The sequence below is a fragment of the Aspergillus luchuensis genome, chromosome 5 (assembly GCF_016861625.1).
Source record: "Aspergillus luchuensis IFO 4308 DNA, chromosome 5, nearly complete sequence".
In the NCBI taxonomy this organism is placed as follows: domain Eukaryota; kingdom Fungi; phylum Ascomycota; class Eurotiomycetes; order Eurotiales; family Aspergillaceae; genus Aspergillus; species Aspergillus luchuensis.
In genome coordinates, this window is record NC_054853.1 from 3,135,927 (window position 1) to 3,160,334 (window position 24,408).

The following is a 24,408-nucleotide window of genomic DNA, read 5'->3' on the forward strand; positions in this document are numbered from 1 at the left end:
CGTGGGGGTACATCAGCCACCACTCGAACGAGATGTAGACGGGTTAGTGATCAACAGACATGGCGAAATAATAAAAGGTAGAAAAAGAAATGAAGCTGGGAGAATAAGGAAGGGAAGAAGGACCAGATCCGACGGCGATCAAGAGTTCAGCAACTTGTTGCGCTTTTCGCGGCGCTTCAGGCGCTCGACTCGCTTGCGGTGCATTTTCTCGGCCATCTTCTCATAACGTTCCTTCTCCTCCTTAGCGGCTCGACGATCCTTGATTCTTTGGATATGCGCCTAGGTGATTGTCAGCAAGATTAACAATCTCTTTTGTAAGACATGTCATAGGCTGGATCCCACCTGTCTCTCTGCCTCCTTTTCTTCCTTCAACTCTTTCTCGTGTTCCTTCACGGCTTCATGGTGCTTGCGTGCTTCCAGTCGCTTAGCGTAGGAGGTCATGCCCGAAGTAGGGCGGAACGGCTTCTTGGTATCATGCCAGTTTTTTCCTGCGGGTCCGAGAAGCGAAAGGCATTAGCAACAGTTATTTTCGAAGGCCAGGGAAAAAAAAAAAGTGGGGTAGCTAATTTCATACCATTTTTCCGCATGCCCTTAATGGGGGCAGCAGCTGAAGGTGCGGAAGACATGATCGGACCGAGAGTAGGCAGAGCCAAACGAGCCGATCGACCAAAAAGGGGGGGGTTGTGTTGGGATGTGAAAGAAGAAAGTAAAAGAAAAGAGAGATTCCAGACGGGATGATGATGGAATTCTCTTAGCTCTCCGCTGCCCTCTTTTTTTTTCGGGGCCTCCGAGTTTTGAGGAAAAAGTTATCTTAGACCGATCAGATAACCGGATCTCGGCAGAAGTGGTGCGCCGGGCCCCGTCTGGCATGGAATTGAGGGATTTGTCGGCGAGAAGTCTGACGGATCACACTCAACTAGTTGCAGCACTCGCCGCAATCAGCCAACCGCCGCGAGGTTCTACCCACCCCACCCATCGCTCATATCCCGATTTCCCCTGCCCCCTTGGCCTTTTGGGCTCGTGTTCCGTTTTACTGGCAAGCGATGTTCGCTCTCTCTTAATTTATCGCGCGTGGTTCGGGCACACCTCCAAGCAAAACCCCTCGTCGAGTCACCACACCGCCCCATCACTCTGAAAGTCTTTAAATACCCTTTAGACCGTTCTCTCCCTCGAACAGCTTGCGAAACTACAATGCTCTCTCGATAAGACTCGTCTATCCTTTTACCCCCCACTGTGTCTCTCTCCTTGCATACACCCGCCAAAGTCGTGTCGTGTAACCCGAGCTCGACTGCTCATTCAACCTTTTCCCTGATGGCGGCCGCCGAACATGCGATAGCAATCAATGATGATATTTCAATGGAGCTGCCTACACTTCCGCCCAACCAGGGCCTTGAGGCCTTTAAAGATATCGTGTTTGGGTCGGTGAGTTATTAACCGTCGTGCCCAACCCTTGTGGACGTGAACATGATACTGACGTTTGACCCCACTAGGCTGCAGGAATGGCAGGCAAAGTGATCGAGTACCCTTTTGATACAGTCAAAGTGCGGCTCCAATCTCAACCGGATCATCTTCCTCTAAGATACAAAGGCCCCTTGGATTGTTTCCGACAATCCTTCCAAGCAGATGGCCTACGCGGGCTCTACCGGGGCATTAGCGCTCCCATGGCAGGTGCTGCCATTGAGAACAGCTGCTTGTTCTTCAGCTACCGTCTGATCCAGGATATATTGAAGGCCACTGTCTACTCCTCTGCCGATGACCTCCCTTTCTCGGCACTGGTGTTCAGCGGCGCTGCGTCAGGATCTATTACCTCCCTTGCACTTACCCCGGTTGAGCTTATCAAGTGCAAGATGCAAGTCCCCGTTACGGCGTCTGGCGGAACACCCCCTGGTCCATTGACTCTGATAGCCACTGTCTTCCGTCAAGACGGTCTCCTTGGCTTTTGGCGCGGACAGTTGGGAACACTTATTCGCGAGACTGGTGGCGGCGCTGCATGGTTCGGTGGCTATGAGGGGGTATCTGCACTGTTCCGCGCATACCGTGCCCCATCTGCAGAGCTCAAGGAAGATGTGACATCCTCTGATTCCATTCCTATCTACCAGAAGATGATTGCAGGTGCCGCAGCAGGCGTCAGCTACAATTTTCTCTTTTATCCTGCCGATACGATCAAATCGCGCATGCAAACAGAGGATGTTACGCGAGGAGCATACAACGGCAAACGACAGACATTCTGGGGAGTTGCAAAAGCCTTGTGGAGACAGCAAGGACTAAGGGCTCTGTACCGAGGCTGTGGCATCACCTGCGCTCGATCTGCCCCCAGCTCCGCCTTCATCTTCACCGTCTATGAGGGACTACGGAATTATTTTGCCTGATTCTCAGCTTCCTTCCACCCCACATTCTCTTTTCTTCTCCAGCTCTTGCCCTATATCTTTTCACTCTCTCGCATCCCGATTTTGCCTTTCCTTCCCCCTGACGTTCGTCGGATGCTTCTTGTTTATACACTTTCCGGTTGAGGCGCTTTCGTATGATACCTACAGTCATGTTCCGAGTTAGATTCCAACATCTTCTTTTGAGACCATCAATCTGGTATTGGTGCGAAGAAGAAAATGGAGTGTTGATCGATTTACAATATTCTTTTTGTTTACTGTCCATGATTATTTCATGCTTATGAATCTTATATATCTTCATCTTGTTTTGATGTTTTTTTTTTTTACTCTATTTCATTGTTGATATAGACGTGTGTGCGGGGATCCCGAAAAGGCAATTGGCGATTACTTTAGTGATGACATCATGGATAACATCGGGTGGGAGTCGATACACCCTTGAAACACTGGCAGCCGAGGTTACAGAAAAGCATCTAGATTAGATAAAAATTGAAGATTTAATATAGATAATTCTTGGTTATCCGTGTTATCAACATTATCGTGAGTCACACTGAGACAAGTTAATCTTTGCGATAAGAGAGGGGTTGTGGAAACATGAACAACAACCACAACGGGCGTTTCTTCCGGTGCAGATGACCTCTTCCCCGCGCAGTAACTACTACTACTACATCCATCCGTATATCTATCTACCCGCTACCTGTCAACTTCATTTGACTTTTCATTCTTGGGAATAGACCCATCCAGCCATCCAGCTAGACAAGGAGAAAACATGGTCCACGCTGCCGACCACCTCTCTGCCCAAGAGCTCGAAACGCTCTCCACCAAGGCCATCGCCGCCAAGGACACCGCATACTGTAAGTCCACCTGTCTTCCCCTAACCCAAAAGCTGCCATGGCATATATCTAGAATTAACTAATGCGACACCAACAGGCCCCTACTCAAAGTTCCGTGTTGGCGCATGCATTCTGACCGAGTCGGGTGAATTCGTCCAAGGCGCCAATGTTGAAAATGCCTCTTATCCCGTTGGAACTTGTGCAGAGCGAGTAGCGTTTGGAAATGCCATTGTAAGCTGTCAACTCTACACCTCTTTTTCTTTTTTCAATTTTATCTCCGTGTCTACTTGCTGTACCTTGCACATGTCGAAAATGAACTGAAGAAAATCACTCACGCATTTTTGCTTACTACGTCGGACTGCTTTGCAGGTGGCCGGGCATCGCAACTTCAAAGCCATTGCTGTCGCAAGTGACATCAAACCTCCCGCTTCGCCATGCGGCATGTGTAGACAGTTGTACGTACCCTCTCTTGTCTCTCTCTGTCTCTCTATCCCCTGGCGCCTGGTTTTCCGATTTTTCGTGCTGTACCCGCAAATAGCTTGCGCGAAAAAGAAGGCAAGCAAATTAATATGATTGGCTACCCGGGGAGTTCTATAATTCCCTCATCACAATAATGCGACGACAACAAACCACGAACGTACGTACTTACTTGCTAACTAACAATGATTCGTGTCTCTCAGTATGAGCGAATTTACCACCCCCGAATTCCCCATTTTTATGTACGACGGTGAGGGTAATTATACTCTTACTACAATGGGAGAGGTAATATATCTGACCAATCCATCCATTTTGTTCTGTATCAGTGGCTGACAACTGGTTTTGCTCGCATTGCAGCTCCTGCCGAACTCGTTTGGCCCGAGTGATTTCACTCATTGAGCATTGCATCATGTCACTATGTTTGATTTGCTTAAATACTCATTGGTTGCTATTGTGGAGTAAAGCAGGGTGACTGGCATGTGTAAGCGGGTGGGTGATTCTTTCTTTCTTTCCAAGTCCTGTTTGTTGTTGTTGCTGCTGTTGCCTGTCGACGCTACTGTGCTCGGTGCATTCGTTGGAAGTCACCGCGGGAAAGGGTGTTTGTGGTAGGTGCTTGAATTACCCAGGGTAGTTGGTTCCTGGGAGAGACAGATGATGATTATGATGCTGAGCTACGCTCTCCTTATGTTATGATTGAGCATCCAAAATGTACGGTGCTGCTCTTTTGACGCAAACGTATTCGCAGGACAAGGTAAAATAATATGCTCATATGAATCGAAGGGGCTATTCAGGCTTCCATCATATACAATCGCCTTCTAATTAGAGAGTCGTCGTAATCAGCACCTCTCATATGAGGGCAAGCAAGAATATTCAGGTTAAACTCTTACTTCTTTGAGGGGTCGATGTCTCAGTTTGTACCATGACATGCAAGCTAAACGAAGTCCCTGCACGGCTTATAGGATAAAGCTGTCTCCGTAGATTATCATGTCATGCTACGTCTAAAATGTTATGGCTCGAGTTGTTTGGGCAGTTCCCGAATTGGTATGACTTCGTAAACTCCAGAAAATTGCAAGATACCCATTAGCACTGATTCTACTTCACCTCTATGGCACGCACATTATATAGGCGATTAGAATAAGAAAAATAAAGACGGGAGACGCGAAAATTGCGCACATAGAGACACATTTCAATACATGACGTTCTCATAATAAAACATAACCTCATGGGCCCGACACGGTTGACGGACAAATGTCAGGATGAGCCATATTATTACAGCTCTTCCTCTTCATCCGCTTCGAGATCTTCCACGCCAAGAAGCTCATCCTCGTCGTCAACAACACCAGTATAGTCGCCGCGCCTGGCGGCAAATGATCCGCGAGACGCATAAGGCCTTGAGTAACCCCGGTTGCGTCCTAGGCGCACATATCCACTCGCGCTTCGCCAGAGGCTTGTAGCTAACAGTGGGAGCGCCTTGATGACGGCCACCGCACCCGCAATTATGGCAACCGGGATGGTGATGAGAAGAGAATCTCGCGAAAGCAGACCCTGGGAGGTACCAACATTCTCCCCGAGCCGAATCTGGCCAAACTTGCCGTCCCACCTAGTATAGCCATAATAACCGACAGCGCTTGCTACAGCAATAGGGATGACGATCGCGAAGAAAAGACCAACCCCGCTAATCCCATGCTTCTTCTTATACTCTTCCTCTCTGTTGGGGCAAGGCTTGGAAACAATATGATCCATTTCACGTCCACCCTGACACGTTGATTGAGGGAGACGCCGATATCCTGAGGGTTCCCAGTATTCATATGCATCAGGGTCTTCTCTGCATACAGCCATGGTATCAGGAGGAGCGAGTCCTTGAACAAGAGCACAGCTGCCATCACTCTGGGGCTCGTAGTTGTAGTCACTGCCTCCGAATCAGCAATTGCACCATTGATAGGTAAGAAGTAGCGCTAATGAAAAATAAGGGAGGCGGTTAACGAAGACTACTCACCATTCAAAATCAGCCCTCGTGCAGGGGCAGTTCTCTCCGATGCTGTGAACATGAGGCTCACGCCAGTCGTTCCAACATTGAGCTGACGGTTTCTTCCGATGATACTGCTCAACATGGCCAAACAGGCAATTATCGTCCTGGAACGGATGTTTTGGTTCCCAGAGGTAATAATCATGGCTCTCAGCTTTATTCTCGTCCAACTTGCACGAAGAGGAACGGAGCCCACTGAAGTCAACGCTTACTGTCGCGAGCTTATCTCGGTAATCCGATTTCAGCTCTTTGCCCCAGAGAAGAAAGCTCTTGGAAGTGTCGGATGGTACGGTGGAGATATCATCGATCTGCATCTCCACGTCTGAGAAGACAAATTCTAACCACGTGTCACCCTCGTCAAGACTGTAGTAAAGAGTTTTGGTGGGCTTCGACTCCGGCACGATTACAATCAAAGAGCCGGCATCACCAAACTCCCAGATGTACCTGCCCTTCTTGACCGACTTCCATGTGAAGCCAGCATCCCGGGTTATGAACGTATCGGCCTCGTCTTCGCCACCGAGGTGGTCACCAACATTGCCGACTCCGAGCATCAAGCCGATTGCTGAACTGGACGAAAAAGTGTCCCGCTCATCCCTGCGTTCTGTATAGCCGTGAAGGTGGAGCGAACAGCCAGGAACGCCTTCTCCTTCAACAGAACACCCAAAGTCCTTGCCCTCTGCATCCTTACTTGGGGGAGAAAGCAAGGTCCATTGCCCTCCATCGTTGTGGGTAATCATTGTCCTTAACTTTTTCGGCTCCCCATTTGACAGCTTGTTCACGTTACTGACAACGTTGGCAACTGCCACGCCTTCTATGCCTTGCATCTTCTCAAAGTCAACATACCCCCGGAAATTTCGATTCACCGCACCAAGGCTGAGCACATAGGAAGTTCCGTTGCTATTACTCTTGATAATCGATCCGTACTCGGCCCCTTCCGAGTTACTTACTGTAACATGCAGGAAAACGGCGTGAGTAGAACTTTCCAGAACGGTATATGCCATTTGGACAGGGACATTGACATTGGGAGGAAATTTTGCCTCCGCAAATGTCTTACCATCGACGCTGCTGCTCGCCACCAAAGATTCGGGCTTTTCTGGATTTCTTGAAGCCACAACAATGAACTCGGACATAGTGGCATAGTTGGTGACATCTCTGAAATGAACCTTCGAGTCTGAAAACCAGTTCTCACTGGATATGAGTTGTAGTCGGTTGTTCTTGTTCTCATTCTCGAATTGCTCGCAGAATATGAGGTTCGTGCTATCTTCACGGCCTTCCCTGCTTTCGAATTCACACTTTTGAACATAGCGTTGCAGCAGCTCCCAATTGTCCCCGCGGTTTTTACTGATGTAGGCGTTGGAGTGACAATCACCAGATCCGCAATCAGCGGCCCCTGTCCAGATCAACCAGTCTTGGTACTGAGGATGGAACGTAAGGGTTGGAAGGCGTTCCTCAGTTGGAGGCGCTGGTGCATCGAAAGGCTTGAATGACTGGCCACGGTCAACAGTCCAAAAGCCTTCAGCACCGTCTGTCAAGAAGAAAGCACCATCACTGTTATATGGGTGAGGAACGATTCTGTTGATTGCTTCTCCTTTCAGTGGCTGCTTCCATGTCTTCCCATGATCATGTGATACATAGAGCGCACGTTCACTGGTGAGCATAACAATCGTCTCGTCATTACCAGAACTGCTTGACTGGCGTTCTAGGTAATAGTAAGCACTGAATTGCCTTGCGTCAAAGTATTGTTTTTCCACGCTGATCTCGCCAGATGTGGGCACATTGCCTGCATCCTTGCAACGCCACTCAATATCGTGATCCAAATTCTTGCCGCCATCACGGATGCAAGTGTCACCTGGTATCAGTCTCCAACCAGATGGTCCCATGAAGGTATCATCGGGGTTTTTGCACCCTTCTGGGGGCGTTGGCAGTAAGGCCGGGATACAACTCTTTCCGTCCTCGCTGCCTTTGAACTCACATTCGAAGTCCTCTGCCGTACATTTGCATGGTTCCATAATTGGCTGCGGATCTTTGAACTCCTCATCCACGAAGCAGTCAGCATTCGCCTTCCTGCGGCGGAAGAATTGTTTGTGACCCATCAAGCAGTCTGGCTCGCCATTTTCGTCTAGTCTAGCTGGCCACTTCTCGAAGTCATCTTCTTCGCATTTCCGCTCATGCAATCCCTTGAAGTCAATGGAATAGACAATGTACCCGCTTTCCTCGTTTTGCTTGCCGACTAGTAGAAACCTTAGGCTCGTGGAGTCTGGTGTCGTAGTGACCATGGTAGGATATATTTTATGTTCAAGCTCCACCGATTCCCATTCCTTGCCATGGTCAAGAGAAAAGCTAATCTTGTTGGATTTGCCCTTATCGCTGATTGCCATAACCACAGCTCCTTGGTCGCCAAACTCGTACTTATGCGGCCCGTCAAGAGCATGACGCCAGGTCACACCAGCATCATCCGAAATATAAAGATCGCCGTCGGTGTATTTCTGAAGGTGATCACCTGTATTGCCAATTCCCATGACTAATCCTGGTGCTGGACTGGAAAAGACCCGGCCGATATTGGCGAAGGTAGTCACAGAATGTAGATGTAAATTCTTTTCACCAACCTTGAGAGGTTGGAAACTTCGCCCATCGTCGAAACTTATTCTGCTGATGACCTTTTTCGCTTGCCCGGACTCAACCTCTTTCGGGTTTTTCACCGTATTGACCAAAACTATGCCTTGAATGCCAGCAATCTTTTCGAAATCGACGGTTCCTTCCATATCGCGATTGGTGTGTTCAATATTGCGGCTGAAGAATGTACCGTTCGAATTGGAAGTGAATAGGACACCCATGTTGCTGGATGGGCTAGTCAGGACGTCTACCTGCAGGCTATAGTTGGTGCTCTCCAACATTGTATACGCGTCCTGCTCTACCCGATGCCCATCGAATTCGGCTCGGTGCCAGGTATTCGTATCCGTTGTCACAAACAAGGCAAGCTCTTCTGTTCCCTTGGATTTGACGGCGGCCACAATAAACTTCTTGACAGCGGCTGTGCTAATAACACCGGAGACAGGCCGGCCCTCATGTAAGTTCACCTCTGTACCTTCAATGTTACTGACGAAGTAATCATCCGAGTATACCAAGCGGTTGGCGTGTCCAAAGGGCACCTTCAACCCAGGAACGACGCATAGTGATCTGTCCTTCAACTCCTGGTTCATATTCAAATCTTCAGCGAAGTGAGGGTGCCCAACTGCCCAGGAGCACCCTGCCGCACTCTCCCGCAACAGCCTAACGGTCTTGAAATCATCAGTCGTGTAGTACGACCTCACAATGCAGAAAAACCCGGCACATTCTTCGCTTTGGTATATGACCTTACTCGAGTCCCAACCATGAAAAACAAGGGGCGGGTGCTGTAAGGCCGGCTGGTCGCCTATATCGAACGATCTCCACGTCTTGGCCTGATCCGTTGTGACCAAGTGATGTCCGTTAAAACCGAGAGCATAAGCCTTATTCTTGTCGAACGGGTGCTGTCGTATGAAAACCACTGGTTGTGCCACACTACCATCCTCGCTGCTAACCACGTCTTCCCAATCCTCCCCCCCGTTGAAAGACTGCTTGAAGTCTCCATTCTTCAGACTCATAAGAACAGTTTCTGAGTCCTCGAAATAGAAGAGAGAAAAGGGTTCATGTTCAAGCTTAGTCGCCGTGACCTTCGGTTGATCGGATTTCTTCGCAGAGCTTTGCTGGGGAATAAGAGCCACCAAAAGGCAGCTCACCAGCACGAGCCATCGAAAGATCATGGCCGTGAAGTACAACACATTTGAAGGGCGTAAGAGCTGATAACCGGCAAATGTGGCCGGATGAATGCTTTGAATAGAAGATTCTGCTGAAAAGCACAGTTGATGCAGATCAAGTATATTATGTATCTTTTGTGAATAGGTAGTCTGAGGCCGAGGACGTTCCGGTTGATGAGCAAGCAGGGAATAATGTCTCGGTGATCGCTGCAGCTGCGTGGCCGCAGGGAAGCTCCCACGGTCACGTGGTCAGCATGCTTATCGCAGCACGTCTAGACCTCGGTTTCAGCCGGGCGCGCGCGCGCTTGACGTATGGAGTGGATGAACCCTGACCCAGAATTGGCCGGATCCGGGGTCTTCGAAAACGTTAATTCATTTCCTGGAATCATGCGACACTCGACCACCATTCCTACACTATAATACAATATGAACTTACTTGGAGCCATTTAGTGGCCTTCCTAATGTCACGGTATCTAGCACCTTCTTTCTTTTGAACAAGTAATCTATTGAAACCATCATAAGGTCCTAGCTTCTAGCGGTCCTCTTCTCACTTTGTGTTAGGCAGGTCGTAGATCCTACTTTGGGGAGCAAGGTATAGCAAAGACTGTCATCGCAGCGAGGATCTCTGAGTCTGCTGGTGCAACCAGAATTTGGCTTACTGCCATATTCCGATCATATTCGAATACCAAAGTATAACTAATAAGGTTTTTCTTATGAGATGACATTTGTGCCATAGGGAACCATAAACTGCATACAGTCCGACAATCCCTAGTGACTCAATTCTAATATATATATATATATATATAAAAACCGTGATATTAGCACATGGCTTTCCTGCCCTTTGATTATGGGGATGTGCTTACAGTGAGTCAATAGCCCACTGTCTTGGCGTATAATTTAGGTTGTTACTGGCCTGTCACCAATACTAGTTAGGGTGCAAGTTAGATCGCGCGCATCTCGTACAAGCAGGGATGTGGGATTACTGGTACAAGGAGGCTAAGCTCGTACATTAACGAGCATAACGAGCATAAATACGAGATACTTGAACCAATGTGGAGAAGCGATTGGCGGCGAGGCACAACAGTAATAGTATCTTATACTATGCTTGTTGGTATAGGCGAGCAGTACCTTGCATCATTTTAACCCAGGGAAGGGCCACAGCAGCCTTAAATCTATATAAATGAGAGGATAGCCATACTCCAATGCTAATGGTCCGCTCAAAAGGAGGCAGCAGTAGCTCACCAAGCAAACTGGATAGAACATGACATATCATAAAGCACAGTAAAAGAAGACTACAATAGATGAGCCATTAAAAAGGTAACGATATGACATACTCATTCATAACATACATTTCATCTGCAAATCCAGCCCTATTTCCATACCCTAAGCTTGCACCACACATTTTTCATTTTGTGTCGTATATTCTCATCAGCATTGCGAGTTTGTGGGTCTCCTTCTGCTGAAAATGACTCGGTAGACACCGGAGTAACCGGTGAAACGGCCTCCCAGGAGCTTGTTCGAAGATCTGGTCGTGTCAACGTCATCTTCAGTGTCATTTCGCGATTGTTTGGATCAAGCCGCTTGCCAATGCCCTTATCGCCTGAACAAGATTGTTGCGTATTACTCGGTGAGATATGCTTGTCTGAGATGGGATGCTCCAAGAGCCGGGGCGGCTGTACGGCGTCTGATATAGTAACATTGGCCTCTGTGAAAAGGTCTGCATTCTTAGCCACAGCTGGGTATACCTTTCTCCTACTTCTCTGGGGCTTTGGGCTCTGCTTTAGTACACCGGGCAGCCCTGATGTCGTGTCCTCATCCGCTGGGGCCGGAAAGCCGAACTCGATGGCTTCGTCGAAGTTATGCGGGGATGCTAGGTAGAGTCGTAGTTTGAGGCGCGCTTCTGGATCCTGGTAATGCTGAGCACCCGGATCAATGCTGCAAAAGGATGATTGGAAACTATGATCGCCTTGCGCTTGGCTCGATAGCGGACGAGATTTGGATTCTCGAGTAAGAAGGTTGGTTAAGAAGGACGACGTGACGGGAGACTGGCTGGAATGTCGGTGGTTCTTGTGCGAAGCAGCAAACGATGGTTGTCGAATAAGAGTGGCAGAAGTCAAAGACAATGTCCTTCTGATGCAAGGTCTCTTCAGTTTTCGGTGTGGCATCTTCATTGGTGAGTTGACGTAGTTGGTGGGATCCTTTTCGAGGGCAAGATCAAGGTCATGCTCCTCACCAAACCACCGCAAGACATCACCAGGAAGTTTATCCATGTCGGCGTGAGATTACTCGTAGATGAAACAGTGAAAGATGAATATTGTACTCCGAAGGTGATGTTACAGCGTCTTTAACATATGAGACTGACTGATCTTTGACGTCTGAAATGGCTGAATGTCGACAAGACAGGCTTAGTGATATAGGAGGCGGTTTTGGGTTACAAAGGGTTTGGAAAGAGTATCATTTCCCACGAGAGCCTCTCTGGGATTGAATGCATGTACACATGTGCTCCGAATTTCCTTCAGAGTTATAATCTAGCCTCTATGGATAACTAGTGTTGGTTAGGCCCGAAATGCATCTATCAAGCGAACTGAAGGGGTAAGCCCCTGAAAGCTAGAGTCAATAGTGAGGGTATCCTCGAGTCATTGCGATCTATACCGCGCAGGGAAAAGCTAAACCATAAAAGAATAAAATAAAAAAGAAAAAGAAAAAGAAAAAGAAACAACAACAAAAGAATGCAGACACTATTATATATGAGCCTACACTAAGCGCTCTGCTTTGTCAAGCTTCTGATCGCGAACATCATCACGCCTCAGCTCATGTGAGGGGTTGCACTTAATACAAGTAAGCTGATTCTTCTGGAATGGAAAGACGTCCATGTTTACACAACCAGTTCTCTGTAAGGGAATTAATGCGAAAAACGTGGTGCTATGGTTGCTGGACTTCGAGGGAAGAGTACTACCGGATGGGCCCTTTGACTTTGTACAAGTATTTGAATTATCTGTCAAGGATCCTGGAGGTATAAATTGTCTCCAATAGTATCGAAATAGCGCCGAAAATAGTAGGAATCCCTTAGCAGTTCAACGGGTTCACCCTGGTCATGGGCAACACTATCTACAGGGTAACTTCGGATACATGGACTAGCTCTTGCTAATCAACAAGTGGGGCACATGGGGAAAATAGTTATATGCAGGCATCATTATTATTCCGCAGTAGTGCGGGTACACACATGTACGAGTTATATACGGGAGAAATCTGTACTTAACTCTAATTACGAAGAAGCAAAGCCTAGGCTCCTCAGTTAATCATGAAGAGGGTCTATCCGGCGGAGGTAAATTAGTCAATTAATATACAAGGACAAGATTAATAGGTTGGAGCATAAAAATCTGACGCCATTTATACTATCAAGTTAATTCCCTCCTCCTTGATGGCATTATGTAGTTCATCAACTAAAGTAGATTGTCAATCCTGCCACTAGCTGGCTAGCTTCCGGACTAGTAAAGGGGTAAGTCGCCGGGCATGCCCGTCCCCCTTTTCATTTTCCCTCTAAGCCGGAAAAGAAAGAGAGGGGGAACAACAGAAGACAGAGAAGGAAGGAAAAGAATATTAGTACACTACATAGACTATTAGCCCTGGTTGGAGATATACTCCGTACGGAGTCTAACACGGTCAAGTCTTCATTATCCATAGTTATTGGCTGTGTCCACACTGTTCCCTATCACAGAATATTAAGGACACTCTGCAGCGCAGCTGTGTTGGAATCTTCTCTGCGGGAAACATACGCCCTGACCTCCTGGACGCTAAGGCCTGTTTCCGTCTGGCCGGAACCCCCGAGGCTTCGGCCTGGGCTATTTCCAGTATTATTTCCAGCGCTTCCACCAGTACCACTCCCTGTACCACCACGAATTCTTTCACGTAAAGCTTCAGAGCCAATAACAAAGAGGTTGCCCACTTCCAGCAGTACGTCCAGCGTACCGCTTGGTCCTTTGACCTGTTCCTCGATGTCCCAGGACTTAAGGAGGTCCGTATATTGCGTCATATCCTTGGTAACCATAAGCCCGCCAGGCCCATTAACAACGAACCGTTTGAAATGATCCAGCAGGAGAGTGCGCGTTCCAATGGCAATTTCTGTCAGCAGTTGGCGAATATTGGAGCCACTGGGCGGCAAGGATGTCTTCACCACGTTATGCACACGAGTCAGGAATGTGCAGATTGTAGCACAGGTCTAAGATAGATTAGCATGGCCTGCCAGAGGTTGAAAGTAGACCTTATCATCATAACTCACAGGTGTTTGTAGCTTTTCCAACCAAGCCGTACTATCCCCCTCCTTGGGTCGGAAATCGTTTTTCTTTTGACCAGACAGGAGTTTGCCAGTCCATGTTAGTGTATTGTCAATGACCTTCTGCTCAAGTATGTTGATCTTCTCTTCTATGCGCATAGTGATGAGACTTGTTTTCTTCTCCATCTCCCGCCGGATGGTAATACTACCCGCCGCAAGTGGGATGAGTAAAGTATTTATGCACATAACCATCAAGTTTGCAATACCAATAGCATTCCGAATGGCTGGTAAATATGCAAAATCCGGCTCTGCTTTCCCAGACTCTTGCGATGTTGCTGCTTCCAGTGCGGCATCTAGAGACACTTCAATGAACCCTTCTCCCATTACTGAAAGAAGGAGAGTCAATAGTGCAAGCATATCCTTGGGTGTTTCACTATTAACGCTAAGCTCTAAGCCTCTGCCAACTGCTTCGGCAAGCCACTTAAGCATCCGCTTTGCAGAAGATATGCTTGGGATGCCGTCTTCTTCGGTCAGTTTAATATCAGTAGGTTTTGAGAGGTCGCTAGACTCTCTCAATCCTGCCACTTGGAGTAGCAGTCTTCTTTGGGTTGGAGGAAATTCCGAAGACTCCAGACGACTCAAATATGCGTCACGAGCCGAAGAAAGCATTTCAGTACCGGATTTGGAAAGGGATGCCATGAAAGTTGTTGCTGCCTTTTTTCTGCGTGCATGAAAAGTAGTGAACTTGAAAAGCAAGGACGTATAAAGTTCTTCCAGTGTCCTCTTCTCCCTCTCTATATATGACGATCCAACGAAATAAGGTACGAACAAGTCTTCCAACTGCTGGTCAAGGACCAAAGCCGTTTGTGAAGAGATTGGATCCGGGTGTTCTGTCAGCCCATGGCTTTTCAGATCATCAACAAGAGCACTGATGTAACTTCGAGAGCTCTGTAAGGATCGTAGAAATGCTAGTGACGAAACGCTGTTTGCCTTTTCCAAGACCATTTCTAATCTTTGCTGAATAGACTGCTGAAACACGCGTTGCAAAAACTTCCCGAGGACCTGCTCATAGTATGGAAAGGCTCGCCGGATGATGGCCGATTCCTCTTGCACTACGACCTTGACTTCATCGATCAAAGACTGAAGGCTAGGTTCCACTTTCAGAGGTTCAGCATCGGGGTCTGCGAGCATCTCCCACGTCTCTAGATCGCCCCCTACTTCTTCTGTAACTAGCTGGCTTCGATCGATGAAGAACTGGTGCTGGTTGACGAATAAAGCAATGACGCTTGCACCACCGTTGAAATCCTGAAGTACAGTTGCGCAGTCCTTCATGCCTTCGAAATTTGCCTTGCGGTAGAAGTCGTCAAATTGCTTTAATAAATCATTCTCCAAAGTTTCAGAAAACTTCTCGATGATTTCACGAGTGTTCCGTCTGGTCCCATTCCCTTTGCCATTTATGTTATCGTCTGCAGATATAACTCCATTTCCGGGGAGCCCAGCGGACCTTCCACTCGAATCGTTCCAGCTCTCGGTATCGAGTCTTTGACTTATTCGAAGCAGTTGCCGCGCGATCTGTGCCGACCGTACCTTGGCCTCACCAGTTCCGGAACGTCTTAGGTTCTCTAGAAGCGTTAGCTCGCCCCTGTTGCTCACACCATCCCAACACTCGAGCAGAAAGCGGGCATCAAGCGCCCGGCGTCTTTGGCGGTCTAATTCCTCCAATTTCTTTCCAGTCTCGACAGCCATATTTCCGGTGCCCCCGGCAAGCTCTACACCTGATAGCCCGGCACCATTGAGCGAGGTGTCGAGCTGCTGAAAAGACTCGATTGTCTGTTTTAGCTTCTTACCCAGTGTATTGAGGTTCTGGGAATGCTGTGCCTCCGCCCTGCGAACTGCCGCAGACAATTCATTTTCTCTGATCTCTAGGTCGCCGGAGATTTCACCGAGGCGCCGCTGTGCGTGCTCAAGGGTCCTGATAAGTGGCTTCGGGTCAAACGGTTGGTTTCCGGTTGTAGGCGTGATTGTAGAACGACGATTCGAAATGGCGGAGTCCGACAGCGCCTCGATAAACTCCTTGACAATGAAGTCGCGACTTGAGAAGTCCTCAAGGGTGAAGCTGGGACCTGTTGGGAACACTGATCGAGATGCAGCGTTGAGTGGGGTAATCGAGGACGCATCGTCCGGCATCTTTATAACTAAAAGCCGGGTCTATCTGCATTGATATCAGCATGGATTGTTGTGCAATCCGGACTTCACGGTGAGCGTCAACCGATGCCCTTGATTGCGCCGTGAATGCGGAGAGAAGAGCAACAAGAATTACGGGGCAGCCCAACTACGGAGTACTAGATAGGTGGTCCATTATCGGGAGGACGGGATAGATGGGTTTCTGGTCTAGCGGATTACATAACTGCATAGCTTCAATAAGCTAACTACTGAACGACGAAACAAACATTATACCACCTCACTGCTAAATTCAATTTGTTGAATGCCTTATATCTGCTCTAATTATCTGATCTTTCTTCTAACTCCCTATTCCTAGTAGTGGTATGCTAGGGTGCAGTAGGACTATTCAGCACTCTGTTATGACTATCAGTGTTACCAACGAGGAGAAGAACATATTTCGAATAAACCCGGGGGATCTAGTAGATAAACATGGTGTATTAAGCTGCACCTAGGAGTACTATTTCTTCACACAGCATCCATAGTCCGGGTCTTTCTCATCAACCAATAGTCACTAGTTCTAGAATGGCCGTTGGTACTGATATCGCAGGACTAGATATATAATTAGATCACCTTACGGAGTAGACTGGCGCATCAATACTAGCACTGCAAACTTGGATGCCATGTGCATGGATACACCTATCTCTACACACCTTGTATGAATATGGAGTAGTCCGTATTCCAGCTAGTTACCGATCTTGTACGGAGGAGCACTTGGGATTTCCCAAGCTCGAATCGAATTCGGTCCTTGGGACCCACCACTAGTACCACTGCCACCCGCCGCCTGGACTCCCGAACTACTGTCTAATAATACCCATACGACTTACATCTCCTCAACATAATCAAAACATCTGGGAGTAACTCTGCGCTAGCGCTCACAGATAATAAAACATGGTTACGCAGCGTGATAGAGAATTGTTCAGGGATGATATTCGCTCTCGAGGAACGAAGCTCAATGCTGCTGAGCGCGAGAAATTGCTAAGGCCATATCTGCCAGACCCGTCTGATCTTCCACGCAGACCAACTCAGCGGCGCAAGAAGGCTCCTCGAAAGACACCAATACGGACGTTTGTCAAGTCGCAGCTGCATCTACTCACATACGCCATTGTTCACATCATCTTTGGGATTTTTTCTCGTCTCATTTTGAGCTACCATGCTGTTGTGGATCGAATCTTCGCCATCGTCTATTACCATCACCGAACACCAGAGTTAATACGAAAGGATGTGAAAGGCTTGAAGCGCTTACCCGAACATCTGAGCGTCATCTTATCCCTACGCAAAGAAGACGATGCCCTAGCAATCTTGATGGATGAAGTGGCGGAACTTTCAGCCTGGAGCGTGAGTTCTGGGATACCTGTCCTAAGTGTCTATGAGAAGACCGGTAAGTGATGGCTTCAGACCCCTAAGACCTCTACGTATACGATAAGAAAGGGGGAAAAAAAAATGGAAGGCAAGGTTGGGGCTAACAACTTATGCATCTATATAGGTATCTTGAAGTCCTGCATCCCCGTCCTTCACCAAGCTATCACGAGCAAGTTGTCATCTTACTATGGGTCTCCGGCGCAACAACCTACACTGCGGCTGTTTGCTCCCCACCACCCTATCTATAATACACAGCAAGATGTTCCGCCGTCTGACAGACACAACGCCAGTTCTCTCACAGTGCTTCTCCTGTCTGCGACTGATGGCAGGGAAACGTTTGTTGACTTGACCAAGACCCTGGCGGAGATGTCCCAAACTGGTAAATTGTCCCCAGAGGACATTACTATGGAATTGGTCGATGCAGAGATCAGTGAGATCACCACTCAGCCAACCCAACCGACAGCACCTGTCAATCAAGGCAGCACAAGAATGGGCCTCAGCCGTAATGCCTCCCTAGTGAAGCCTGAGCCTGATCTTCTCCTTGTTTTTGGTCCGTTCTTGAAGTTGGATGGATACCCGCCTTGGCATATCCGCCTCACCGAAATGTACTGCACCGGCGGTAGGAATAGTGGGATAACGAATTCCGACGAGGCTGTTGAGTACCACGGGTTCCTCAGGGGCCTCTGGCACTACGCCGGCGCTCAGATGAGGTTTGGCCGTTGATGGCAATTCCTTTACTCATGACTGTCCAAAGTGACTCTTATTATATACTGAAGTCTTATTCCCATGATCTACAAATTGAAAGAGAGTAAGCAGGCACTAGTCTCAGCATATCTATAAATGGGTAATCGTATTATACGTCCCCTAGAATAAGATACGTGGGGTGCGAGAACCGAATAGACATGAAATAACTGGTAATGCCCCAATGAGGTGCAGCGTTGGCTAGAGAACATACAACCAGTCTTTTGGTGTGCTTCGTCGCTGTACATCTGCCCCATCAACCATTGCCATTGTTTGTAAGTACCAGGAAGTATGGGGATGTCTCATGATATAAGTCATTATTACTTAGTCTGCTAAGTAGGGTATCAAAATTTCTATCTTCTATAATTACACATTAGTGGTTCGGACAAAGTGTCTTTCGAGAAAAACCTCAATGAGTCCGCCAGCGGATAACAGACCACTGTCTCACGTTATTCATGCAGGGTCTGTTCCAAGGCCGCATGAAGCTCTCCTAGTGTAGATGAAGAGCTTGCCATTGGGATTGGAGGCCTTGTACACATTCAAGGCATCTTATTACTTCTTTTCCCGATTCGGTGACACCTTCGACCGCACAGGCAGAGCAAACTTTTCGTGCCCGCTCTGTCTGCCATTCGTCGTCGTCCGGCCTTTCTTGACAGCCGCTTGTAGGGGTCCTGAGTAACCCACTGCAGTCTACAGAGTCACAATGCCGTAAACAAATGTAGCAGCTCCTCCCACCACAAAGATCACAGTCTGCATAGGCGTCAACATATTCTCGAGTGGTCGGTCTCCGGTGGCAGATATGACATGGGCGGAGACAGGACGCAGATGCGAATAGTGTTTGTGGTTGCTGATATGGGGTCGGAGGAATTGTTTTAGGAGACACGGGCGGAGAGCTGACTCCAGAAATGCAAGTGTCTTGCGACGAATCCGACTGTAGCATGTAAGAGATACCGTCTGTGAGCGGTGGCTTATTGTAAGCAGGTGGCTGCTGGAAGACTCGTCGTTTCCTGTGGAGACATCGCTGGCGCGTGAAGACCCCTGCGCTGTCGCTTAAGCATGTTTTATTGTCTAGGCAGAATTGCGGGCTCGTATCATGAAGGGCCGATGAGGCAAGCCTAATTGATCAATGATATGAGTTAGCCACTTCCTCTGATTGCATTCAGCGATACTGGCCGCTTCATTGTTAAAATTACAAACCTGTTTGATAGAGCTGGAGTAATATCTTCCAAAGCTGTTTCTCTTTTTCGCTTTCTTATGTTTTGGGCCGTGATAGAGGCATTGCATTGGACGATTGGAAGGTGTGGCATGGGATCATAAACTGTCGTCGCTGTACAATATTCGGACTGAATTGTCGGCGGAGGAAGATAGAATGTCATGAAGCAAGAAAGGAAAGTGGCCACAACATTAAGAATAAAACCTCAATCAATGCAAGCTGTTATGATGCACGAGAAGAAGAAGCCACCACAAGGTAAAGGGCGAGGGTGGCCTTCGATGAATGAAACAACAAGGACGCTTGATAATTATCTCACTCAAATCAGGTGAAACATTCCATGTGGTTCTGAAAGATCCTGGTGCGTGGCAATTGTTGCTATTTTCCACCTGAATAAACAGCCTTGTAAGTAACAATGGATTGAAGCCAGTAAGGGTAGCCTAAAGCGGACTAAAAATGGTTGGCTACTGAATTATAATACTTAGTACTTTGCAAATTCCAATTATAGCAAGACCAATCTTATTCATGCGCTCCAATTGTACTCCAAAATGTGCTGCACACTACCCTTCGGCTAGTATGACTATCCCCGATGTGGCCGACCAAGGAGTGATTGCTGTAACAAGAAAGCCTCATCATCCAACAATTATGTACTAGAAGGGAGTCCTTCTGCGCTATGCTTTTGTGCCTAAGGAAGTAGCCGTGCGGTACAGATGAGAGTATCTAACCAAGTGACAGACTACTACATAGCAATACTACTAAGTCCATATGACATGGCGGAACGGCCAAATACTGAGCACGAATCGTTCTTACATTTTTCTCACTAGAGTATGTAACATTATTTGAGACACGCTGTGTATAGCCGGTCTCGGTGGCGCAATTGGTAAGCGCGATCCCAGACAATTATCACTCCCATGAGTAGACTACTAACACCTAGAAAAGGTTAGCGCGTACGACTGTTAATCGTGAGGTTGAGAGTTCGATCCTCTCCCGGGACGTCTTTTTTTTTTTTTCGACGATCTTTATGAACCCTATCTACATCCTGATGTACCCTTCTACTCCATTATATATAAATGTCTCCTTATTCTCCGCCTGAATGTAGTAGTAGATTCATGTATGTTTTTAGGAAGTGGAAGCAAAAGCAACTATCTACTTTATTTACTCTATATCAAGTTGCGTGTCTTTCAAAGCTCTAGGTGTCTGGGAACGTCTGAGATATACTACTATGCACTGAAGCGTAGTTATGAGATAGAGCGTACTCCGTAAAACAGACCTAGTCCACTCTAGCTGACTGGTCTATACACAGTCCAGTTGCCCAATGCTTACTAGGTTGTTACCCCTGCAGATCTTAGCCTGCCATATCATCCTGCATGAAACATCAATTTGCAAGTGTTGAACATCGTTGTAATTCCAGGCCCTTCACGTACAAGTGAACCAATGAATCTATCAAATAATTTGAATGTTCCTCCTGTCAATAGCCGACATTTTCCAATGACCGACCCCTCCATAATGATCGAGAAACCAGCGTACTTAATTATCTGCGTAGGATGGCAAGGAGATGCCAAGGATATTTCGGGCCCCTTTTAGATATCCGCTCGAAATTGTGACGTACTATGTCCCCTGATTGCATGTTACAGCTAAATACGAGGTCATGTAAAAATGATCATTTCGCCAAAGCTCCTTGATCGCCACCCAATTCACTTGATGGAGTAGATGACAGCAATTGGACCTTTACTCCCGGCCCCTGGCCCCCGATACGCAGATACACAAGTAGTCAAGTTTAAATTATATCGCAGGTCAGCTACATATCCTGGAGTCCATTAATGGGTCGAACTTGCCCGGTTTCGATCTAGCCCAAGTGCGGAGTTCCGTTATTGGATCTCTTGGCAACCCACCCTCCCTTATTCTCTTTCAACCGGTAGAAGGTGCTGATTCCCTTGAGCCTCGTTTTCTGAAGTTCTTACAGGGCCATGCCACTCGGAATCTACTGCTTGTATGAAAATTGGTCAGAGAACGGGTACGGTTACTGATTGGTTTACCCTCGCTTTGACGATTGCCCGTACTCTATTGCGACCGGAGGGGCCACATTACTACTACTTTCCACCATGGAAACCAGCATCTCTGAGCTGGTTGAGAGGCTAGGAAGTGACGAAGATGCGGTGCGCAAAATGGCAGTTTTTAAACTCCAAGGGAGCATTGGGGATCCCTCCTTTGCCGATAATTTCATCGCAGAAGGTGGACTCACTAGGTTACGCTACTTGACTCTGCATGCAAGTGGTAACACCTTGGCATATAGCCTCACAAGCTTCGCCAGAATACTAGAAGTTGACAAAGGCTGGGATCTAGTAGACCAAGACATGGTTGAAAGAGTAGGTAACATGAACAAGCTCTCCGTCTTTTTAAAAACATACTCCCGCAAACCACCTTATATAGTAACATACTGATATATCGTACCGTCTTTTCTTTCCAGGTTGTTGAACTCATAGTGACTCACCCATTGGTTAACATCCTAAGGGGTGCAATGTCTATATTAGTTTCCATAGTGTCACATCCTTACTCAGGTAATCACTTATCACAAGATGGAAACTTTGGCTTTCGTGCATTGAAGCCCGCAATTGCCATTTATCCGCAATTCCTGGAAATGCTTGTCAATAGACTTTCGTCTGCAGACCATGCCCTCTGCGCAAATGCACTTCAGTTGATTAATTCGCTCATGCGCGACTCTATCACGAATGAGGCAGATACGGAGTGGCCAAAGTTTATTCAAAAGCTGCAAGATCTCGGTGTGATCAGAGCAGTCTATTCCCTCATGCAAGGTACTGCACTGCAGGATCACGTGCACCCATTAATAGAATTTCAGTCTCTTACCAAAGTTCTTCTGAGGAAATGGAGAGAGATACCCTTGGATCTGGAGAGGCCAGAGCACAGGAGAGCCTTGAAAGGGATCTATGTGGCTAGCTCGCATGAGCGGAGCCAAGAAAAGGGCCTCGATAATGGTGATGAGATGAAACAGTCTAAGAAACACAGTTCTGAGAAGTGGAGGCGTCTTGGTTTCGAGACGGAGAGTCCTTCGATGCAGTTTGAGGATACCGGGTTCTTGGGCATGATGGATCTGGCAGACTATGTCAGGAATCATCAAGATGAGTTCCAAAAAATGCTTCTGGAGCAGTCCACGAAGCCTCCTCAGCAGCGATGTCCCATTGCCCGTGCCTCACTGTCAGTCACTTCGATCTTATACCAGCATTTTGAGGTGGACAAATCGGAAATGGATGACTCCAAGGGTTATCTTCTACTAGAGTCTCGCTCTAACCTTGACAAGTTGTTTGAGCCTCTGCTGTTGCATTGGACCAGATTGCATGTAGCAGGATTACATGCTCTCTTTCGACTATGGAAGGCTACCGGAGCGGAAGTCGAAGATTACGGAAAGATCGTTGAGCTTGTTCGAATCCTGATCGAGTCTGTTGTTGGTGGAGCACCTCGGACAAAGGATGTGCAAGAAGTGGAAGAAGAGTTGACCAACTTCGAGTATGGTCGGCTCCGCGAATTGCAAATGGAGTTGTTGGGGCTCACGTATGAAGATGCCTGGGGCCAACACCTGCAGCAGATGCGCGAAGAATTGTATCACGAAGCACTTCAATTTGTTAAAGAACAGAGAATCCGCTGTCTGTTGCACGGCGCATGGTTCCTCAACGAGGGCTCTGATAGCTCAGACGTGGGAACCGAGCAACGCTCATGGAAATATGCTCAACTTTCGCACAACAGGAGGTTCTTACACTTTGGTGATTTCAATTCCATTCTTGAGAGGTGTCCAGAGCTCGATACTTTACCCGAGAAGAGTAAGTTTGCTCCGTTGATGTCGATGCGTGGTCTGTTCTATTCTGGATTCAAATACTGACTGCGCTTTACTACTTAAGTCGACCTCTCATCGGTATCTTCAGTGGTCTCTAATGTCTCTGCTTCATCCAACGATCAGTCAGCGGAGCCTGCAAAGGACATGTCTCATGCTGTATCTTATACTAAGATTACCGTGCACGGCTACTCGCAGCCTGTACACGGGACTGGGGACATCCAGAAAAGTAATGGCCATCGCCGAACCTCGAGCAGATCAGTGCAAGGTGAAACTGCGCTGTTGAGTTTCTGTCCACAATCAACCAGTGTCGCATCTGAGTGGCTTGATGGTTTGCTTATGCTTCTCAACCAGCAGCCTATAACTGCAGAGACAAACAAGCTTATAAGTTTGGTCAGCGATTACGGGCTCAAGATCCGTTTGTTGAATGTTCGCTTTGATGATGTGGCCTTCGCGGGTGAAGCGCCCCAAGTTCCCACGCGAGATGGCCTTGATGACAATTACTACTATGACGTCTTTGGTGGCTCATAATAACGAGCTCCTTTTCGACACTGACACGGTTGTTCAATAACAAATATTTGCGAGACATCTCCATCCATGTGGAGGGTATTTTGAGTGACGATAATGTGGATGTACAGGGGCTACCGATTCGGTTGGAATATTTATTAGTACTCTTCGGCGAAATCAGCTGCTAGACCACTGCATATTATATACTCGAACTAATATGCTCTGTAGATAGTGGATCTGTGGTATCTTTTTTTCTTTCTCTTTTCCCATCGTCCATTTCGATTGTCTCGTGTAATTCTCGGTCTAATCTCTAATACCTGCAAATGAGTTACTTCAAGAACAGCGACATGTAAGCTCCGCTCAAAAATTCCGCCGGGCTCAATGTGATCATGAGCGGGGGAAGTCATACAATGATACAGTGCATTGGTCATCTAGTTTGGGTTAACATCTCTAATCTGTGGCGCTAAATAAGCACATGCCAAACTACAAAGGGACACAGACGCGTCCGCGTCCAGACACTGGCCCACCAAGTCATACCAGATAAAGGCTAATGCGGCGGGCGAGAGGCTCGTGCGCGCAGAAAGTGCAGTACCTAAGCTCTGTGTAGGCGGTAACGAGTAGCAGGAGTTCGATTCCGCATTGCAATATTCCACCTATATCATACAGCTTCCTTGTTTATACTTCTATGTCAGCCTCTAGCTAGACATATCAATGTCAAAATTGGATCTTGCTCAGTGACTCATCTGCTTTCTCGCATC

General features: G+C 47.6%; 9 protein-coding genes and 1 non-coding gene across 10 annotated transcripts; 5 read left to right on the forward strand and 5 right to left on the reverse strand.

Moving 5' to 3' along the window:
- Nucleotides 1-138: 138 nt before the first annotated feature.
- On the reverse strand, nt 139-626 carry AKAW2_51040A (CGR1 family protein; the record flags this gene model as incomplete). Its single annotated transcript, XM_041690925.1, has 3 exons — nt 139-279; nt 343-488; nt 575-626. 3 exons carry the CDS (start codon nt 624-626, stop codon nt 139-141), a joined length of 339 nt encoding a protein of 112 aa, XP_041544461.1.
- A 685-nt stretch (nt 627-1,311) lies between these two features.
- Nucleotides 1,312-2,369, forward strand: amcA (putative mitochondrial ornithine carrier protein AmcA/Ort1; the record flags this gene model as incomplete). The annotated part of the gene is made up of 2 exons (XM_041690926.1): nt 1,312-1,422; nt 1,491-2,369. The coding sequence occupies 2 exons, from the start codon at nt 1,312-1,314 to the stop codon at nt 2,367-2,369; spliced, it is 990 nt and encodes a 329-aa protein (XP_041544462.1).
- Nucleotides 2,370-3,150: 781 nt separating this feature from the next.
- AKAW2_51042S (cytidine deaminase) lies at nt 3,151-4,090 on the forward strand (the record flags this gene model as incomplete). The annotated part of the gene is made up of 5 exons (XM_041690927.1): nt 3,151-3,235; nt 3,312-3,445; nt 3,584-3,669; nt 3,895-3,976; nt 4,049-4,090. The coding sequence occupies 5 exons, from the start codon at nt 3,151-3,153 to the stop codon at nt 4,088-4,090; spliced, it is 429 nt and encodes a 142-aa protein (XP_041544463.1).
- Nucleotides 4,091-4,960: 870 nt separating this feature from the next.
- On the reverse strand, nt 4,961-9,499 carry VPS10 (vacuolar protein sorting/targeting protein 10; the record flags this gene model as incomplete). The annotated part of the gene is made up of 2 exons (XM_041690928.1): nt 4,961-5,600; nt 5,688-9,499. The coding sequence occupies 2 exons, from the start codon at nt 9,497-9,499 to the stop codon at nt 4,961-4,963; spliced, it is 4,452 nt and encodes a 1,483-aa protein (XP_041544464.1).
- A 1,364-nt stretch (nt 9,500-10,863) lies between these two features.
- AKAW2_51044A (uncharacterized protein) lies at nt 10,864-11,763 on the reverse strand (the record flags this gene model as incomplete). The annotated part of the gene is made up of 1 exon (XM_041690929.1): nt 10,864-11,763. One exon carries the CDS (start codon nt 11,761-11,763, stop codon nt 10,864-10,866), a length of 900 nt encoding a protein of 299 aa, XP_041544465.1.
- A 1,442-nt stretch (nt 11,764-13,205) lies between these two features.
- On the reverse strand, nt 13,206-15,953 carry SEC10 (exocyst subunit SEC10; the record flags this gene model as incomplete). The annotated part of the gene is made up of 2 exons (XM_041690930.1): nt 13,206-13,712; nt 13,773-15,953. 2 exons carry the CDS (start codon nt 15,951-15,953, stop codon nt 13,206-13,208), a joined length of 2,688 nt encoding a protein of 895 aa, XP_041544466.1.
- A 924-nt stretch (nt 15,954-16,877) lies between these two features.
- AKAW2_51046S (ditrans,polycis-polyprenyl diphosphate synthase) lies at nt 16,878-18,071 on the forward strand (the record flags this gene model as incomplete). The annotated part of the gene is made up of 2 exons (XM_041690931.1): nt 16,878-17,367; nt 17,473-18,071. 2 exons carry the CDS (start codon nt 16,878-16,880, stop codon nt 18,069-18,071), a joined length of 1,089 nt encoding a protein of 362 aa, XP_041544467.1.
- Nucleotides 18,072-18,579: 508 nt separating this feature from the next.
- AKAW2_51047A (uncharacterized protein) lies at nt 18,580-19,465 on the reverse strand (the record flags this gene model as incomplete). The annotated part of the gene is made up of 2 exons (XM_041690932.1): nt 18,580-19,204; nt 19,287-19,465. The coding sequence occupies 2 exons, from the start codon at nt 19,463-19,465 to the stop codon at nt 18,580-18,582; spliced, it is 804 nt and encodes a 267-aa protein (XP_041544468.1).
- Nucleotides 19,466-20,161: 696 nt separating this feature from the next.
- Nucleotides 20,162-20,294, forward strand: AKAW2_t50013S. Its single transcript has one exon. It is a non-coding gene; the product is annotated as a tRNA-Asp (tRNA).
- A 1,107-nt stretch (nt 20,295-21,401) lies between these two features.
- Nucleotides 21,402-23,674, forward strand: AKAW2_51048S (ELMO/CED-12 family protein; the record flags this gene model as incomplete). Its single annotated transcript, XM_041690933.1, has 3 exons — nt 21,402-21,665; nt 21,767-23,132; nt 23,211-23,674. 3 exons carry the CDS (start codon nt 21,402-21,404, stop codon nt 23,672-23,674), a joined length of 2,094 nt encoding a protein of 697 aa, XP_041544469.1.
- Nucleotides 23,675-24,408: the final 734 nt, after the last annotated feature.